The sequence below is a fragment of the Apostichopus japonicus genome, chromosome 10 (genome assembly GCF_037975245.1).
Source record: "Apostichopus japonicus isolate 1M-3 chromosome 10, ASM3797524v1, whole genome shotgun sequence".
Lineage (NCBI taxonomy): Eukaryota > Metazoa > Echinodermata > Holothuroidea > Aspidochirotida > Stichopodidae > Apostichopus > Apostichopus japonicus.
Window position 1 is genome coordinate 1,325,914 of NC_092570.1, and position 21,390 is coordinate 1,347,303.

The 21,390-nt window shown below is 37.4% G+C and overlaps 2 protein-coding genes and 1 non-coding gene across 3 annotated transcripts in view; 1 reads left to right on the plus strand and 2 right to left on the minus strand.

The window, feature by feature from the left end:
• The window catches only part of LOC139975045 (neuroligin-4, Y-linked-like), a 33,103-nt gene extending 19,267 nt beyond the window's left edge, over positions 1-13,836 (plus strand). The window contains exons 3-8 of the mRNA XM_071982660.1: positions 3,163-3,312; positions 6,278-6,463; positions 9,061-9,505; positions 10,265-10,485; positions 11,422-11,569; positions 12,268-13,836. Coding sequence (XP_071838761.1) covers positions 3,163-3,312; positions 6,278-6,463; positions 9,061-9,505; positions 10,265-10,485; positions 11,422-11,569; positions 12,268-13,009 — 1,892 coding nt within the window. The 3' untranslated portion in view covers positions 13,010-13,836. The remainder of the gene's footprint in view (positions 1-3,162; positions 3,313-6,277; positions 6,464-9,060; positions 9,506-10,264; positions 10,486-11,421; positions 11,570-12,267) is intronic.
• Positions 4,649-4,719, minus strand: Trnag-gcc (transfer RNA glycine (anticodon GCC)). The gene has a single exon. It is a non-coding gene; the product is annotated as a tRNA-Gly (tRNA).
• A 2,077-nt stretch (positions 13,837-15,913) lies between the features above and the next one.
• On the minus strand, positions 15,914-20,397 carry LOC139975046 (uncharacterized). Its single transcript, XM_071982661.1, has 5 exons — positions 20,045-20,397; positions 19,401-19,489; positions 18,499-18,721; positions 17,938-17,960; positions 15,914-17,078 (listed from the first exon to the last, which is right to left on the minus strand). The coding sequence occupies exons 2-5, from the start codon at positions 19,461-19,463 to the stop codon at positions 16,707-16,709; spliced, it is 681 nt and encodes a 226-aa protein (XP_071838762.1). The 5' UTR covers positions 19,464-19,489; positions 20,045-20,397; the 3' UTR covers positions 15,914-16,706.
• Positions 20,398-21,390: the final 993 nt, after the last annotated feature.

Here is a 21,390-nt window from a genome sequence, read left to right on the forward strand (position 1 = left end):
AGATTGGTGGGATTTTAGTCTTTGATCTGTGGCAATGATGGAATTCCAATATACGCGGTGATCGACTTAACCATACAGTTAAACTATAGACGAAATTAGAGAGCTGTAACAGTATGAAACTCACAACTTGATAGCGTCTGCAGCGATATGTCGTTCATTCGAGATATGCACGGCTAAACTGAGGGGGGGGGGGGCCCGCAGGGAGGGGGAGCTTCATTCAGGTGGAATTAAATGGTTTTCTCCTCTAGAGATTATCTTCCAATTATTTAAAGCAACTTTCATGATGAGCACACGTAACTGTTAGTTAGAGTATTTCTTTTAAATTTTCTGTGTATAAACTATATACAGACCATTCACGGCTTCCTTACATGCACTATTTATAACGAGACTCGTTTCCCCTTGTTTCACAGAACTGTTAGAGTTAGATCATAACTTTGTTTTTGTATTCTCATAGATGCCTGCACTAAACATGATCTAACACCGCCTTTCGGTGTTAAAACAGAACTCATATAGAGACATTGAACTTGCGATAAGCTTAAATCATGCATGTTATATATAAACTATATGGAACCTTCTTCAATTATGAGAAATGTTTCAAGGACTGCTAGAATGAATGAATGGATGGATGGAGGAATGAAGCTGTTTTCCCGGAGTTCATAAGAAGACATAATATTCTACACTGTCCATACGTAATATCCCCTTCACGTTACCTATACATACCAATAGATTGACAAACAAATCGACCACCTGAATTTCTGTAAGACAAAGGTGATATGGTGATATATAATAGATCTCTGTGCCACCCGCTATTGTATACGTTCTGTAAATATGTCCATGAAATCTAGTTAGATAAGACTTGGAGTTTGCTCAAAACGCATGATAACGAGTGAACAAACTCTTCAGTACAGCGAGAAGAAGAAAAAGACATCTTGTCAAGGACCGAAAAAACTCAACGAGATGGGTTTAAAACGAGGTCAAGAGCTGTTTTTAGTTAAAAGACAAAATACATAAAACCGTCGTGGATAATCCCTGCAGCAAGTTCATGGATCAGTTTCCTTATCTTATATTTAAGCTGAAGACGAACTCTATGGCTCTTGTCAATGTCCCACGGATGTTCATCGTTAAAAGCAACTGGTCGTGCATGTAACCTTATCCGAAACGTCGAAAAGTTAAGATATGTTGTTCAAATCACTATTAATATATATATATATATATATATATATATATATATATATATATATGGTCATTTCTAGGTCATGTTTCCCTGAAGAGTTAATCTATAAATCTATTATAGTCGTTGCTTGCTAACAGAGATTTTCACTCATAGCCGATATCTTTCTCATTTAATTTCTGTTTACGTGGCTGACCTTTAAGGACATTATATGTCACAAAGATTGTGTCTAAATATCCTTGATGTACAAAATCTGGATGCTAACTAAAAGCTTCGACTTCTTCACGGTCCATCAAATTGTGTTTGTGGAATAAACATGTGAAGTGACGTATTTATGCGAAGCCGATTTACTTTTATCCAACGAATGGTATGTATGTATATATATATATATATATATATATATATATATATATATATATATATATATATATATATATATATATATATATATATTACACTTGTACTTGACAATTAAGGGCAACGCTGAAAATCAGTCATTAAGAAATTGGATTAAATTCTAACCACGTGTCACGCAGAACGCAAATTTGATGAAGAGGATAAAGAGAAAATATTTAGCATGAAAAGTAGGCAGATCGCCGTCTTGCTTCAGGCAGTGGACTTGTGATTACCATGGTAACCGTTGCGTACTGAAGTTGAATAAAATGAGGACTCCCATCGTATGTCGGAAAATATAGAAGTGTTACAAAGGTTGAATTCACCTGATTGTGTATGGGCCGGCATTTTATGCATCAAAACAACGAATCTTCAATTATCCCACTTAGGCTTAACCACGTGACGATAACCTGCATACATCGATGTAGTGAGTTGTATTCTAGATAAGAGTCAATTTACATTACAAGAGACTACATGAATACGAAATTTTGACCACGATGTTGGTAATGCAAAATTAAATGTAGGCCTAAATTGACTGAAATTGACAACAACTGTATTCAGATTAATGCATATGTAAACTCTAAGCACTCTAAGCATGCCGACAGGCAGCTGATTGTACAGGCGAACAAATTGTTACATGTTTGTCTGTATTCGGTGCCGGTAATATAATAATAGGTCCCATTCAAATCCCCCAGCCTACTGTGGAACTAAATTTTATCGGTCTATTCTTTGCCTAGTACACGGTATCCATATTCCTCCTAAAGAATTGTGATATCGTATACAGCTGTGGAATTTTTTGAGGGTAACCTACATCATTTACAAAACAAAATGGTTGCCACTTAAAGGGATATAGTTCAAGATTTAAAAAACGTATAAACAGCGATATACAGTATAACAACTAATTTGTTCAGATTAATTGGATGACTGGCATTGTGCTATAATCTGTGACGTCACACATGAACTACAGCGGCGCATAAAAAAAAGGTGCGTTTGCTGGCATTTAAAGTTGAATTGATTATATAACCGAGGATATCATTCAACTGTGTGATAGGCTATTGCTTTACATACGATCTACTGAATTTATGCAATTGCACAGTGATGTCAGTCAAAGAAAAATATTGAAGAAATGTCTTTGTCAATGTGTGTCATTAAAATGTTTGCTCAGAATGTACTTAATCCAAGTAGATAGTACAAATAATTTCAAAATTAAGTTTGTACATATGGTGGTGGAACACGTGGGGGGGGGGGGGGGGCGAGGATAATTGTCGGCATGAGGGAGGGGGGCCACCCCCTTCTGTCCCGGTCTGTCTACGGGCCCGTTTGGACTACGTTTTACTTTCCTGAAGCACAACACTATCCAACATTAGACCGTTGTGGTAGATTTATTCCAAGGACGTAATAAGTTAGATCATCCTGTTGTTGTTATGATATTTTCTTGTTAAAGTTTCAGAAACCATATACATTTTGAAATAAATGGCCGAATCCGAAATGCATGCATGTATATCAGTAGTATTATGACCGCAATGCATGGTTGTATTTAAGAATCAGTCATATAAAATCACAGTACCTTTCTAAATTTCTTTTTAATTTGACTGCAGAAAGGCAAGATTCCGCCAAGTTTGCAGTTGTGGTGTTCATTCATGGCGACTCCTTTGATACCGGAGCTGGAAGCATGTACGATGGAAGTGTATTAGCGAGTTACGGTGACGTCATCGTAGTCACCTTCAATTACCGTTTGGGGATACTAGGTAAGTAGCCCCCCAAAAAGTACTTTCCCATACCGCTGAAGCACCTATAGTAGGGGTGCTCAATCCCATCCTCTTAGACCCTTCGCCTGGACGACATAAGAGCTTACCCCCCCCCCCCTGCCCAGCACAAAAATAGCGCTGGCGCTCCTGGTGTATGTTACTATACATATAGCCTATGCTTAGTATATGCCACAGCATAGCTACACCATCCATGTTGTCAGACGACAGGCTGAACAAAATGTATGACATTTATATACCTAAATTATGCTGCTTCTTCGCCCTTTAGTGTATACAAAGAATTGTATGTTACAGCTTTCGCTAGCAAGATATACAAAAGTGAATGCATGAACGGAATGTTAAAACATATTACTGACACACCGCAAACAGTATGCTTGGACTTTGTACTTTGCCGAGTATAAGCAATGTTTTTTTTATGTTTTTACGCAATGGCTGTAACAATGAAAGTATAGTGTCGTGTTAATCCCATATATATAGGCTATATATAATGCATGCATTGATTCATATGTAACCATTTCATGACATTTATACATGCAATACGGAATCAATGTATTCACATGTAATAATCTCTCAATAATTCATGATAGAAAAGACAACAGTTAGCATCATATTACGCTAAAAGGGAAAGTTGGTCTGTCCTTATACGCGGCGCAGTAATTTATGCAAAAACAAGAAAACGTTCCTCTATTTTATATTAGGTTGATTCAGCCCCAAGGGATGCAAAGTAAACGCTTGTACAGATTACATCAGCCAACGCACCTCAATTAGTGAACTATAGTTGTGACAAATGTTTCATGTAGGAGTTACTGCAAATCATGTCTCATTAGCGGATCGTGAAAAGCAGTAGCGAAACAGTTGAAGAAGTGGATAGGAGGGGAGGGGGAAGGCAGGGCATGGGATGGCAGGGCAGGGGAGGACAGGGGAGGGCAGGGAGGGGAAGGTTGCGTTTAGAGATGATGTAGATATACATCTGCCTTATTATTAGCATGGGTCAAAAGGAGTTCAAATCGGATTTTATAAAGGAGGGTACGACCCGGTGGTCTTTGAAACCAACTCCCATGTAGAGGTTTGAGGTCCTCCCCCCCCCCCCCCTGCAAATGCATTCTAACGCATATTTAGACTATGAATTATATTTGTAAGGTCTAAATGCAAGGTTGTACTGATAACTATTTTGAATTTTGAGTGAGGGTAAAGAAGAAAGGGGTAAAGGGTGAGCTAGGAGGGGGCAGTAGGGGAAAGGTTTGCACCTGCATCAATCAGTCTTCCATATCAAGCAGGAACACTTAAATGAGGTAGAAAAAAAGAACAGAAAAGATTTTGCATTGACCGGGAATCGAACCCGGGCCTCCCGCGTGGCAGGCGAGAATTCTACCACTGAACCATCAATGCTGCATACATAATTTACTAAATCTTTTTCTTAAGTTCATTAATTTCGTTGTTTAATGGCGTTTGTAAGTTATTTCTATTTGTGAAGCAATCATTTTCTTTTTAATCTAATTTGACAATAATAGACCATTTAAAAAAGGAGCAAGAAGAATTATAAGATTTTTACTCTGGAAAAAATATCGAAAAGTAACAGCTTACCCTAGCAGCAATTTTGAAATCAAGGCACCATTTACAACGTTCTTGACATCAAATCCCATCAGACAGGATGTTGTTGTTGTCGTAGTCACAGCTGTGTATAGTTTTCAGACGGGAACGAATGTAACTCTCCAGAGGTCAACCAATTGACCTATCCATCTGTTATCTGAGTATGGTAATCCGATTCTGGTTGTTCAAGTCGTGTTTATTCAATGCCAAATGGCTCATCTTTTTGGCCTTCAATTTTTAGATAACATTTCCATTGTCGGTGTATGATGAATTGCAATATAAAGTTAAGCGTCGCAACAACAGACTGAGGGTAAGGAAGGGGGGGGGGGTTAGGTGTTCATTTCTTTGTGTGAGGGTGACTAAGGGGAAAATACAAGGTTCTATCAACTAAGCCTACGTATATAGTGCGATGCTTTTGTAAACCCATTTCGAAGCTGAAACCTATCCGAAAGGTGCCTCGGAAAGTATTTTTACTGCTTCGAGGAATTTTACCATATACCCCTTTTTTTTGGATCTGGCATATTAGCCTCATGTACCTTTGTTTTGAAAATAATCCAGGCAAGATATACCGTACTCACAAGTGATAGTAAATGTTGCGTCTTCACCGGGGCTTTACTATACTAACACAACTATAAGTATAAGAGAGAACACATACACGTGTGGTCTGCTTGGAGTTCACATGTGAACTGATGTATTATATGCACAGTCAAAGTAACGTAAAAGGAATGGTGACATGGACATATTCTGCAAATTAGAACTATGTTAATACACCACAGTAAACATCGTACAGACGTGATTACTGAGCAAACATAAACTAGATGGAAAACTTTCTTCGCATACAGCGGAGCTTTCGTAAAGGCATCCATACCGTACTGGGGTGGGGCCACTCGGGGCGATGCTCACGATAGCCTGCAGGGTAGTGTATACCTTTAAAGTGCTTAAGTACGTATATTGATTTTACAGTATGGGGAGTGGGTGGTGTTGGGGATTCAGAGGCGATTGCCCTTTCCTATACCTACAGTGATCACTAATCGACACTGCATGGTTGACGTACGCGATGTCTCCAAATTTGCGAAGGTTGAGTGAAAAGGAGATGGGAGTACCGAAATATATGACTGGATATCACCGAGGAAGGGTCGGGGAGAAGGGATGGCGTTAGAGTGGATGTAAACGGACATGAAACAACCCCATCCCGCTCCAAACATGTTCCATGCCCCACAAGGCCACGGGGCGTAAACGTTGTAATATCATACCTTGTTTTTCTGAATTAATTAAAAGTTTATATCATTACTGAGCAAATTGTTCAGAAACATTTATTAATGATGACCATTATTCTGTATCACGTTGTTTTTATCAGGGTTTCTGAGCAGTGCATCTTCCGAATCACCTGGTAATTATGGCCTAATGGATCAAATCGCGGCCCTTCAGTGGGTCCAGGATAACATTGCCTCTTTTCACGGGGACCCTGGCAGAGTGACCCTCATGGGAGCTGGTACAGGCGGCGCATGCGCCGGTCTTCTAATGCTTTCCAACAAAACTGAAGGTAGAAAAAAATACCGTTTTATTTGTCTTTTATATAAAATATGAAGGTTTTATTAGAGAATAATGTACTACGTTTAAAAGGGAGCATATATCGCTTTCCTTAAACCTTGCCTTCGTGAGTTTATAGATGCACGTTGCAGGGGGCGCATCCGGGATACTCAAAAGGAGGGGGTATACTGAGGTCGCTAATGCAGAATGCCATGCAGCGGAACTGGGTGTCCTCTAGAAAAAACAATCAATAGACCTGGTATACTTAGGCCATAAATTGTGTTAAGGACGATTTTTCATTTGTTTTCCTTTGTGTGGAGAGGGGCGGGGTGGGGGGGAGGGGGGGGGGGTGTGAGAAGAAAGGAGAAAACACACACATGGCCTGCGTGGACATTATTGTCATCAGGACATTCATTCGGCGAAGTTAGTTCTACGTTTGTATCTTTGCGTATAAAATGAGACTTTATTTGAATTTTTCAAGCAACTTTCATTTACCGACCGATGTATAATACTTGTATAGATGTGTATGCCTGCTTGGATATCAGCAGTGGACGATGTGGATGCACCTAGAATTTTTGAGCTACGATGTTTTTTGATAATTAAATTAATTGAGATAATTAAACGGTTAATAACTCGCTAAAGGGTATCCATATTATTCAGGAAAAACGTTACATAGCCTCATTGTCAGATAACGACTCAATGGTTCAGAATATACACTGTATATCTTCATCACAAGAGATTGAAATAAAGTTTGATGAATTGAACTACAACAACGTAAAATACAACTTAAAAGTCCTTCTTTACATAAAATAATTGTCTATATATTTACTTAATTATATCTGCTAAATTTAAACTTATTAAAAGAAACCAAGATTTTTTTTCCCAGCCGCGCAGTCAGAAGTGTCGATGAATTTGGTTGAAATTAAATTTTAGCTTGAAATAATTGCCACTTACCTCAGTGAACATTAAGTAGGTATGGAGACATGTTTTATGTTTTATGTGTAATACGCCACCGATGCGTAAAATTGATTGGCTGTTATGTATTGTATGATAACTTCATAATATTGTTACATAGTCTACAGTAGAACCCTCGACCTGAAAGTTGTTGTGTAAAGTAGGCCTAAAATCAGAACGAGTAAAATATTGGACATAAAAACTCGATCGTTCGTCAGTTTATCTCGGTCTTGGTTAATGTTGTGCATGATGTAATAAACAGACATTCAATGAAGGTTGGTTGTCTGCAGTGTTTGAAAGATCCCATCTCCAGACGTTAGCAAATACATGAACATAAAATATAATAAAAATATATAAATATTTTTTTATAGCGAGGTTGCTCCACCGGCACCTCAACGGATCTTTGAAAACTTGAATAATCCGTGACTTGGTCACACTTATACATCAACCCTTATGCTATAGACTCTTACATGTACTTTTGTGTCATATATGTAACTTTATGCATACAATAAACAGAGATAAATATAGTTTAAAATGTTCCAAAGAGTAGATCGGATTTCGTTCAAAGTACAATTTCACTATATTATTACACGAGAATTAAGCTGATGTTGTCAAAATGAAACCTAATTATTTGGAACCTATAAAACATGAATATGAAATGTATCACGTGGTACGTAATTCTGTGAAATAAACATTACGACAATATAATAAGAGCTTATAATGTGAACAATTTTATATCTGAGAAAATGTAACCTTGAAATAAAATACCTCAGTCAGAGGTGTATCCAGGGACTTAAAAAAGCAAGGGATATGGCCCAGAGGTCGTTGAAGCGAACTCCAGTGTACAGGTTCGCCCCTACCACCCCCCCCCCCCAGAAGAAAAGAATAATAATAACCGTGAAATGATACATTCTAAGACATATTTAGGATTATACATTAGGTCTATAAATAAGTTTACACAAGGTTATGTTAATAACTACTTTTATTATTTTTTTTTCTCTACGGGCTTGATGGTGGGGGGGGGTGCATCCCACACCCCCTAGATCCATGCTTGTTAGTGGTAGAATAAAGAATTTCAAAACAAAAATATTGTGTTTTTATGAAAGAAGACTTCACACCTTCAAAGTAGGCCTATACCTTACACACTTTGCAAATGTTCTTCAGATATTATGTTTCATATACCTCTATAGTCCATATATACCCCCAAAGATACCGTAATGCAAGCGCTATATATATAGTACATTCCTATACTGACACTTCATTAATAAACAATAAAGTATTTACCATAACTACATAATTATAACCGCAAATAACGTCTTCAAACCATGGTAATTAGGAATATATACAACTCATAAACACAATCGGATCATTCATTAATATGTAATATTGTAAGTTTCTATATATAGTGCATATAGTCATGTATGTATAGCTTTACATTAAGACCGTACACTATAAATGATTTTAAAAAAAAATGCAGATAAATGTCATCTCTGTAATTCACTTCAATAATTATTTAATAGAACATGCTCCTAAATTGGTCCATAACAAGTACTCGATGCAAGTACTTGAAATGATTTTCTATTATACGACTTTGATCAAATTTAATTACAATTTTACTGATTTACTTTTCTCTATACAATTCTTTTCATTTGACAGGATTATTCACTCAAGTAATATCTCACAGTGGCGCCCCTCTTTCCCCTTGGGTGGTGAAAAAGAATCCCATCGGGTTTTATAACATGATTACGAGGGATATTAACTGTCAACTCGTTAATTCGGAATCCACCATGGACTGTCTCCGAAACGTCTCATATCAGACATTTCTAGATCTCGACGTTCCCACACCGCTTTATTCATACTCTTTCGGTCCCGTCGTTGATGGGAACATAGTTGAAGACGATCCTGCCAAATTAATCCAGAAAGTCACCGAGGGGCAGAGAAATATCACAACCAAGGCTTACCTGACTGGAATGACGAAAAATGAAGGATTTCGGTATCTCAGTAGCAGCGTCGATATCGTCGGACGCATTGAGCAGAACGTTTACGAACAGACCTTGCATGGGTTTGTACAGAACAACTTTGGCAGTAACAGAATTGCAAGGTATGCAATGAACTACACGTTAATTCGCCTTATTTCGCGTTTGTTTAAACCATTTTATTAATAACTTTAATCCTAAATTTAAGGATATATTCGCAAGAAATTTCCACGATCAAAAGAGTGCATTTCAATTACATGTATCCTCTATAAACAAGAATATTTCCTATGGATATGAGCGAGTGGGGTCGTGAGGTTGTGGATAAATTGTGTGTTTGATTATTTGTTTGGTTATTATCAAAATAAGGCGTAATTAGGTCGCTTTTCTACATCCTACAGAAAGTGAATTAACATGAACAATAGAACATGTACATCCTTCGCATAATTAAATCTCAAAAAAAGTACGTTTCCTATCGATATTGTCTATTGAGGGTGTAACATGGGTGTTTGATTGGATAGAGCAATATGTTTCATTAATGAATTATGCAAACTATAGCAAGTTCCCTAAAGGCATATATTTTTGTGACATGAGTACGCCGACATAGAAATCGAACCATTGACGCGGGGTGGGGGAAGGTGGGGGGGGGGGCATGGGCCCACACCCTTTCGCGGTTGATGGAATGGTTCAGTCAGGGGTTGTTTGTATTCTGCTGGGGTAGATTGCACACTCCACACATGTTCTCAATCGTTTTACTATTGGGGTTATAAGAGACACTATACATATGGGCGCTCCGATGGGGGGTGCGGCCCTATATGGATACCTTTTAATATGACGTCATTCTTTTAATTTTGCATACCTTTGCATATTCTCTTTCGTTTTATTAGTGGGGTTATAAGAGACACTATTTCATACGAGTACACCGACTGGGGGTCCGGCCCTATGAATTCATATACTATGACGTCATCATTGCAAGACATCATCACAGATCATCAGTGGGTCACACCTGCCGTACAGACTCTCAAACAACTCGATAAAGCAAAGATGACGTCATACTTTTACCTCTTTACACATAGACCAAGGGGAAGCCCAAATCCCCGATGGGCAGGTATGTATTTTTAATGGTTAGTTATATATGAGTATATAAAGACACATTATCCGTTAAGAATTATATGGGTGTAGTTACTGAGGTTTGACTCATGGGGGGGGGGGCATGATCCAACATTTTGAGATCAACTCACCGTTCCTTGGTAAAACCATGACTACACCACGCATTGCTTGCAAAGGCGAGGTGTCATCTAGAATTCCTTAACACCATTTCCGAAGTGAGCATGACGTCATATGTACTGTACATGTATGACTCTAAAGGCAATCACAATATAATGTACATATCACGTGTGTATTATAGAAGCCGTACAGCCTGCACGAGCATGTCGTGGAAACGTCTATGTCTCTGAAAAGCACTCCACAAGTTATTGTGTTTATATATGTTTAAACTATTACGTAACAAAATGATCAACAAATCATCAATTTTGGAATATTTAGTCCATCTCCTATAGGAAGATAGTAGGCCTAACGTGATTATTATATATACGTCAACTTGGTTATAACCTCTGTGATCCGTATATATACCTCTTAACGAATACTTTATGGTATAGTGAATTCGTAGCCTTTTAAACCCATTAAGCTGTCTTGAATGAATGATTTTAATGAATATGTTAATAAACAAATGATAACTGTATATGTTATAGCAATAATTAAGTAGTATTGCTATAATAACATCGGCCATCACCATCCTCATTCTTGAAAAGCATAATACATTATAGAATCAGAAATATATCGTGTGCTAACAGCGAAATGGCGGGATCTACGATCATCATTAATCGATATGCATCCCCATGGTGAATGATTAGTTATTGTACTTCATATAGCCTATACTCGGTTTATGAAATATAGCTAAGCAAATTAAATGCATGACATTTCAGTTATTTCGTGTATACCCCTTTTTTAAAGTTACCCTAGCTCTGCCTTTGTATTTCTATAGGTCCTGTTCATTTAGAGGAGTTACCTTTTGTCTTCGGTGCACCTCTTCTTTCAACACCTCTGGGAGTATTCAAAAGTAACTATACGAAAGCAGATTCTCACATTAGCCTGGCGTTAATGACCTACTGGACAAACTTCATCAAGACAGGGTACGTATAATCTTTTCCTGATTTGTTTTCCCCATTTCAGATGTCCCCCCCCCCCCCCTTTTGCTCATATATGTTCGATATCTCCACTTCGTCAAATCTGAACCAAAGAAATGAAGTATACTGGGTCATAAGAACTGCCCTCTCTCAAGTCAAAGTTATGGTCACTCGTGCGCAGACTTGAACAACTATTTTAATGCCACCCACAAATCACAATAAGACACTTTCTTGTGTATCATTGAGACATTCAATTGCCTAACTCAACACTCATCAATATCAGTGAACAATGATTGGAAAGTCATAACCAGGAAAATCTAAGGATAATCCTGGAACCCTGAAATTTATATCGTTACTGCTAACCTGTAAAGTTTTCTGCATAACGAAAAGACTTCCATGCGCGCACGATGTTATACATTTTGAGCACAGTGATTGCTATTCATAATATAGTACAAGATGTGTATTATACGTTGCGAAAATCGGGCACTTTCTGATATGTGGACTGGTACGGGCGGAGTGAGTGAGCCGGGGCTGGCCTGCAAGGGCGTAGCCGGAGATAGGATGGAATTGGAGATATTGTAAGGAAGGAAAAAAGTGGGAACTTCTCAAACAGACAATTAACCGGATTCTAAATAGTATAACTTCCGTAATGATAATTTACAACACAAATCATGATCCATTTTTGTCTTCATTTTGTCTCCTAGAAATCCAAATCTTCCAACATCACAAGCTTCTACAGATTTTCATCGCCACTTTGGACCCAGCTTTGAATATGAAAATAGTGACAGGTGGCCAGCGTATACTAACACACATCAAAATATTGTCTACTTGACTTCCAAGCCAAGAATTCGAGATTTTTATCGGGTACACGAAATTTCACTTTGGGAACATCTGATTCCCCAATTGGAGTCAAAGTTGAGTATTGACGAGCCGACGTCAAGAATCCCTCTTGATACAAACACCAGAGATACAACGACACCCGGAACACGCCAATCCACTTTGACGGATTCGAATTTATATTTGCATATTTCGACACAACCAGCCATTACGGACTATGGGACCACCACAGTTAGCGCGGGAATTATTAACAATACACATAGACATGGCTATAAAATAGAACTAAGCATAGTACTCGCTGCAGGTGGGTTACTCTTATTAATCAACCTTATCATTCTTGGTGTCATTTATTACCTTCGAGATAGAAAGAAAATGGAATCCAGGTTAGCCGCGAAATATTTGGCACACTTAGAAGAAATCAAAAAGAAGAAAGCTAACGGACGAGGTTTTATGCAGACGACACCAGACAGCGGTATCGGTTTCGCGACATTACTAAACGCACAGAACGGGAAGGGTGCCAATAGCACGATTGGAACAGGCAGCCACCAGTCCTCTAGAGATGGCACGATAAGAATCAATGAAGATGGAGATATTGAATTTGAAGTATGAATATCCATATCGCAGATGATATCGCATTTGAATATCACAGTTCGGTACATGTAGACCACATTCTATACTATCTGGAGTGAAATAGGAATCTGGAACAGATCATTCATGCAAAATCTTTCATCTTTTTTTCGCCATTATAACACTCCGAGACCCATGAGTGACGTCGTCAAGATCATGATGACGTCAGAGGATCGGTAAAGAAAACAACTTTCGGACATGATCTAATAATAGCTTAATTATTTCACTCTCATGATTTTCCCTGGCCGGTTCTTCTTAAAAGGTGTTCGACTTGACTCTATGTGTAGGAGATGCCTTCGCTTGAGATTTTTAAAGAGTTGGTGTTAAAATTGGTCGTTATAATCAAGTGTTAAAACTTAACCTTACAGTGACGGTTGACATATTGCATTGTTGCGTGAGCTTCGTCTTCGAGGACCAGCCTTTCCGTAACCTTTCGGAAATAAATCAAATAAATTAAAGTTGCCGGCTCTCTCAGAGAAATTGCTCGCAAATTAGTCTGTAATGTCTGATTTTGTCATATATTACTGTTTGAATAATAGTTAGTATTAAACTAAATGGCAACGTTCCATGGTAATATCGTGGTGTTCCATTCTTTAATAAGAAACAGTATGTATGGTGTATCATCCTATAAGGTAATTTATCTGAAGTGTGCAAAATTGTGTATTCATTCATATGTAGGTGAATGTAAAATATCAAACACAAAATGGTAAGAAAGAGTGTACATAACGAATTAGCTATGCACAGAACATGTTTTACAGATTTAAATTGAATTTATATACATACATACATGTATAGGCTTATATGCAAGTAATATATATATATACACATGAAATAACTGTTAGCAAAAGTATATGCATAATGAGTTTAATTTTGTTTAATTTATAACAATAAATATAAACCGATGGACATTGTTAGGAGCTGTACAAATTATATTAATCCAATAATTCCTGAACTTTTCGAATTAATATATGAAGACAAAAAACTTCTTAACACGACTTATTTGACAAAGAATTCATTGTCATTTTCCGTCTGAAACTAGTTATAAAATACAGAGTATATAGGCTATAAATCTGTTAAACAATAATGCTGGGGGTGAGTACTGATATATGTTTACTGAAAGAAATTACATCAGTGGTGCGCACAGGATTTCAGACAAAGGTGGGGTATAGTGTGTGTGTGGTGGTGGCGGTGGTGGTGTGGGGGAGGGGCATCCGAAAGTCCCCGACTGATGTAGATACAGGGTGTGGCCCTGGGTCGTTGAAGTCGATTCCTATTTAACGTGGGACGTATGAGGGTGCTCCCCAGGAAACTAATGACAGTTTCCACATCAAATTAGGTTTATAATTAAATATAAACGTAAGGTTGTGCTAATAAAATGTTCTCTTGTAAAATTTTGTAACAGTCGCGGGGTGGGGGATGGGTAAACATATGGAGGGCTGGTCTTATTCTTGCCCGTCTGAAAACAATGTCAGACTGGCGTTCGGAATGGATCCCCCCCCCCCCCCTCGTGCGCATGCTACTATTGTACTATTTATATTTTTTGTGATATATTTCCATTTCTGCTATATAGCTCTAATAAATCAAAACCACATGTTCCCACCCTCTCCCCCACTTTGTAAATTCATTCCATAAATTGTATTAATCTTCGTTACCAAGTTAGTTGACCCGGAAGCGATACTTAAATTTATATATCCCTATTATCAACTATATATTTAGTGAATAAATCGAATTCAAATTTGCATGTTTTTTTTTTACTCTACACCAACGATATGATATGTGCTTGACATTTATGAGGTAATTTCATTTAATGTAAAGAATCGACATTTTATAGATCTCTTATAATTTAGTCCACAGTGACAATTGACTACAAGTTTATGTTTTAACTTTGTTTCATCAATTTTAATTTTTTTTTTCATGTATCCTTGTATAATACAGTGCATTGTGTAATATACAATGAATATCGTTTTTCATGAGAGACTCGGAGAATGAGATCATTTGAGTTTGATTTATTCGTACATGGTCAGACCTGAATGGGCGGGAGGAGGGGGGCGTCAAGTTGATACAACCTCCAGGTCTGGAGTCAAATTTGGCTAAGTAAGAAAGTATACTAATTTTCACAGTGTAACGTCACCAGTGGTGTTCATTTTCTCTTCCAGTATTTCAGGGATGTTTTAAAATATAGGAACAACATCCAGGAGGGAAATGATGAAAGAGACATGGTCATTCTGTGCGGTTGCAGTTTACAAATATATATATACACGACACACTATATGGAATATACCGTTGCTATGCATGTAGCCTATACAACCATTTACAAAATTATAGTCTCGAATCTCATCTGGAAACTGAAATCTCGAATGAGAGTCCTCCAATCTCCGTCAATTCTCAGAGTGTAGAATCAACGAATCAACAACTGGACAGAACTCATAGTGACCAAAACTGAAGCTTTTATATTCCCTTCGTGTCTTATAAATGCATGTCATAGCAGTACTATATAGTACTATATACATGTGTTTACAGCTACATTTGTTCCAGTACGTTACAGCCGTACTATTCCAATATGGTATCCTGAATTACCCTATGTACACTAACTCCCATGTTAACGGCCAGATTGATTTATTTATTTTATTTATTCGCATTTTTATCCAAGGTTGCTTATTCAGCAAAAGCTGGTTTCCAATAAGGTCCTGCTTTTTACATTAATCGTTATACATAAAAAGTAAAACATAGCAATACAAAAACGAATTAAATGTACAGATACAAAACAATTAAAGCTGTAAAGTGGAGACAACTACAAAATAGATATAGCCTCAGACATTACCAAGGGCGTAGGAACCGGGGGGCTGGGGGGGGGGGCGCCAGCCCCCAGTGAAAAATATGGAGGGGCGGAAGTATCATTCCGCCCCCCCCCCCGCTTCGCAAGTCAGAAAACCCCTTTTTCATTTCCAAATGAGAAAAAAATCGCATTTGGAGCACCAAATTGCATCTAAGTCCAGGTGAAAATGCAAAATTATTTACAAAATGGAGTGGGTGTTGAAGTGTGCTATATTGCACCAAATTGCATCTGAGGCCACCTGGAAATGCAAAACATTTCCAAAGGGGAGGGGGATACCCCTCCCTTAGACCCCTCCCCCAGGCCGGCCATCAGTCGTCAGCCCCCCCACTCAAAAGTACCTTCCTACGCCACTGGACATTACTGTACACCTATTGCGGCCACCCAGTTGAACGTGACTTTCTCAGTACAAGCATTGCTATATTGGGAAGCAATAAATTGGCATTTTCCTTTATTACACTTATCTCACTACATTATGCAGAAAATGAACATTTCTAGCATTACCTGGCTGCTAAAACCTAAATCGCTGGGCACACACTTCATATACAATAATGTGCGGTACCATACGTAAGAAAAAATGATGATTTTATAAAGTGGGCCCGTTGACATATATCTTCCTGGCGCCCAACTTGGTTCTTGAGACCCCTGTACAGTCTAGAGTTCACCCCGTTCCCTCCTTTATACACATGCTACTCTAGTCCTTCCATAAATGTGCACGCCGCTACCTAGAACAGAGGGGGGGGGGGGGGGGGGTTAAAATCCTCCTACCTTTGAAACTTCATATCGCGGTTCTATATGTATACGTACAAATCAATTGTCCGTGTCATAATTAATTAACTATAGAAGTCAACATTTATGGCCGTAAACGAAGAAAGTGAAGTCCATACCGCGAAGTATTTGCGATGTTACTTTAACCTCGATACAATTTTCGCCTGGACCTCCTGCTATCCGGTGTGCAGTCCCCCCTGTGTCATCGTCCCAGTTATCATATACTAACACACCGGTAATCGTCTCGTTGGGTTTCTTGCGGTACTGAAAGGTGTACACCTTCCTCTGCGGGAAGATTTCGTAGTACTCTCGACATTTATCTGTATACAGCACGAAATCCTCTGCACTGTTGTCTCCTAACACCATATTGTGTCGACCGGTCATATTTGCTTTCTTGGTGATACTGGCATGGTTACGTTTCGTAGCCAGTGGGATTTTACGGGGAATAACCTAACGTAATATTCGAGAGAGAGAGAGAGGAAAAAGAAGGAAATTTTATTATCACTTTGAAATTGAAAAATTGTAGACGTAATAAGTTAATAGGGTCTATACATATATGTTCATTCTGTATAGCAATAGTATAATCAAATACAGAAATGTAAACGATTTGGTAACACATATATGCATCAGGTGACCGCCAAAGATTTAAATCTGACCCGCGAAAAAAAAAACCTGCTCACAATCTTGCAGAATATGTATGCTGACCTTAACGGCTTTGAGCTTGATCGTGTTCCTCCCTAGCTCCCCTTTGAGAAGTTTTGGTTCCAAAATGGAGGTTGCTTAGATGCAAAACGGGGCTACATTTTGCAACTTTTGAATCAATGTTGAAGAATTTCTATTGTTTATAGGTTGTACCGCACATCATACACGGTGTATAATAAATGATATGTGGGCGGGGTACCCTTATTTTCATTTAGATTGATAAGCCCTATACAATAATGCACATACTTGTAAACTGTGTACGGTGTAGCGCTTTTTAGCCAACCTGGGGGATTACCCCTTCCCCACCCTTGGTACATGTAAATTGTGTATGGTGCACGGTTAACTAAATGTATACCCACCACTCGCGGCAGGTTCAAGTAAGTTTCGTAAATTTCTATCATTTTGTATTGGAAATAACGGATGAAATTATGCTGAACGTTTAAGAAATATACTACAAACAAATTATGTTTTTTTTTTATCTTCCAAAATTTGCATATAAATAATAGTATATACAAATACAGATGGATGTATTGCAATGAATATATCAAACGAAGAGTGTGAAATCAGTCTATAGCTTGAATCAAAAATCATATTTAAGAATGTTTACCTGTGGGATCGCTTTTTTGCTCTCTGAAAGAACAATACAAGGAAGAGAATTCAAAGTTTCCAATGACGTAATAAGTGTAATTGAAATAAGTTACACACCAAACTCAAACGCCGTATTTATACGAATTCTGTAACCTGATACAAAGATATATCTAATTATTTATACATGCAAATATCAATCAAATAAAATGTGTATCTTTCATTTAATGTAGAAGATTCCTTATAATTTCACTATAACGATGTATACGTTTATTTCGAATTAGAATTATCTGTAAAGTTCGAAGGAGAGATATCAATAAAATATACATTATGCATTTACGATATATCAATTAACGGTATCACTTATTCATTGAATATATATATAAATATATATATATATATATATATATATATATATATATATATATATATATATATATATATATATATATATGTATATATATATATATATATATATATATATATATATATATATATATATATATATATATATATATATATATATATATATATATATATATATATATATATATATATATATATTGCATAGAATGTAAATCACCTTCCATAACAAATACTGCTAAATCAGCTCTGTTAACCTCCTTTAGAGCTTTGGCTAAACAGCCAATGGTTGGTTGCACAGACGTCCGCTTCCATTGTAGCAGTGTCTGATATTTGATTTCTTTGCTCTCTCTGTTGTCTCGTTCAATGTCATCAAGCATTCCTTCAGTCAGTCCTAGTTGTCTTCCAAGGAATCTCCACCCCACAAGCCGTCCGGCCAATTTCTGAAAATTAATTGAAATAATTGGCATGAAACACATTTCAAACACACACATATAGGTGTGTTTTACATTCAGACCGAGGACCCCATTGGTTTTTTCCATTGTTCAAATCCATGAACCCTAACCTTAACAATACCCCATAACAATACAATTCTTCTGAGGACGTGGTGATTCTTTTGAAATAAAGTATGAGGACCTGGAATTCCTGTAAGTCCTCAGTCAGAATACAGAACAAGAGCACACGCACCCATAATCACACACCCATTATATAGGACTATATACATGTGCAGAGAGGTGTGGAGGGGAAGGGACATCATGCAAGGCCACGTATGCACTCCCAGTTTATCGTCGTACCTCTAACTTCTGGAACACAGGAGGGGCAGGGGAGGGGTGGATATTAGGATACCCAATATGTTCAATGAGCGTGTTTTCGTAAGAAAATCAACAGAAAATCAATCTGACGGTACTTTGGTTTCGAGAAACTAATCCCTCACCCTGCTACATTTACACTTGTAAGTTCCCTTGTATCAAAAGTGTTTCATGCTGACAGTAAGTTACGTGTCCATGCTCTACGGTTCTCAACGGAACACATGTCATATATTTGGGTGAAGGAATAGACTAAAGAAGATGATAAATGAGCGATAAAGAAAATAATAAGGAAACGAGGAATCAAATTTCAAACCAGAAGGAGGGATTCAGAAGCTAGTGCAGTATTGTCTTGGTCTTGCACGTCGTTACTTGCCATTTCCCTATATTTACATCAGTTGTGACCTGAGGGAGAGAAATGGATAAAGAATGTAACAAATCCCATTGACTGCTTTCCTATTTTGTCCCCAAAAAACTATTTAAAAAACTGTGCTGCTTTCTTTTTCATAAAACAAATTCCCGCCATTTGGGGGGGGGGGGGTTAGGTTACCTGTCATACTTTTATAATGAGAAATGCCTTGTTGTTAATGATATAAAATGCCCTATTTGTTGAGAATTAACAACACAAATGTTATTAAAATAATGACCTATTGTTGAAAACAAATCATTAACTGCATAGGACCTGTGGTACGAAAATCACAGAAGATAAATGTTTGAGGTCAGTTTTTGTGTCGCCCCTCAATGAAAGCCAAAAAAAAATCATCTTTTACAACAGATCGACTTGGGGTATCACATGCACGAAGTCAAGATCTACATTGTAAGCCTATATATATATATATATATATATATATATATATATATATATATATATATATATATATATATATATATATATATAGGGCTACATATAAACCTGGTACAGTTAGGCAGGTTAGATGGTAATGTAATTATCTGACTTACCATGTAAAACAATAGATGCCTCTGTCGTGACGTGATTGGATCATGGAAGTATAGGCCTACACACAGTACCGCGGTGGAACTTCCTTGTTGATGTCCACAGTATAACAATCGGAGTTCTGCGCCAAAAATGTCCTAACAAGCTGGTTCAGATCAAGGAGTAAAAATAAATCGAGCAGAATATTCTGACAAAATATAGTAGCGACTTGTGTCCACAATAAAACATAAATAAATAAAACGTAACGAATATAACAGTCAAATGAAAGTCATTTCTATGTATGGCAATGAGTAATGTGTGTATGTATAGGCATACAACGGGTAGCAATACAATATATTATTGCCTGTGTTATAGTATACCGTCATTTGGTCATAGTGCATGTATTCAGCTATGTGTAGCTATGTATATATAATAGTAGCAAAGAAAAAGTAAACATGAAACAGTCTATAAATGATAGATGAGTCACCCGAGACGACTTTTTAGTTTCACATTCAACCGTAGCCTAAATCGGTCAACGTGGGAATCAATGAAGACAACCGTGTTACTCCTCCTTCTCAATCTATGATTGAAAATTGTAAGCAAGAATATATCTTTATAGGCGACAGTCTATATAGTAATAACTGCAATACCTTACTCGGATTTTTAATGGAGGCTTCAAGGTTTGATTGACAGATGACCGCCAGTTCTCCCCTGCTGTTTATCATGACTTTTCGACGGTACTTGTACATTATTTGATCAATGTCCATTGTCTCTTTAGAAAGTATATTTAGCTGTCCATTGGGACTCAAAGGATGTTTTACCTCACAGTTGTACCAGAGTGCTTTTTAATTTAAGACATAAAGATCTGTGCATTACATTTGAGATTCATGTATTATAAACTTAGATCTCTCTTTTATTATTCTCCTGCTTTCAATGTAGACTTTTATATTTCAAAATCATGTAATTCACAAGATCATGAAAATATAATGATCATTCTCCTTATAATAAAACTCACAGTTTCAACTTGGATGCCAGAACAGTTAATGAGTGAAACACCCTTGGTATCTTCGACTCCATGATTGTGTCCCCCTTATATAAATGAATACACAAGAAAAACAAACAAAGATTTCCAAATTCAAATATATTTAGTTCTAATGCCCTTCATCATCTCGTATCGTTTCCCTCTTTTTATTCGCGTAATTGTCTTTACAAACTTTACGCTAACCGATTTTACCCTTTAATGTTAAAATAAATATATAAATATAGAAACAGTTCATACATCGATGTTACCTAGACTATACCTTGTACGTTGGAGACACAACGTTTTACCTACCGAATATGTGAGGGCTCACTTCCCATGGACTGTTAACGT

Bases quoted from the DNA above. Each gene is read 5' to 3' on its own strand.
- LOC139975046 (XM_071982661.1), bottom strand. From the start codon at position 19,463: ATGGCAAGTAACGACGTGCAAGACCAAGACAATACTGCACTAGCTTCT. The intron at 18,722-19,400 runs GTTTGAAATTTG...ATTAATTTTCAG, and splicing joins CTTCTGAATCCCTCCTTCTG to AAATTGGCCGGACGGCTTGT. The intron at 17,961-18,498 runs GTGATTTACATT...TTGTTCTTTCAG, and splicing joins AGCAGTATTTGTTATGGAAG to AGAGCAAAAAAGCGATCCCA.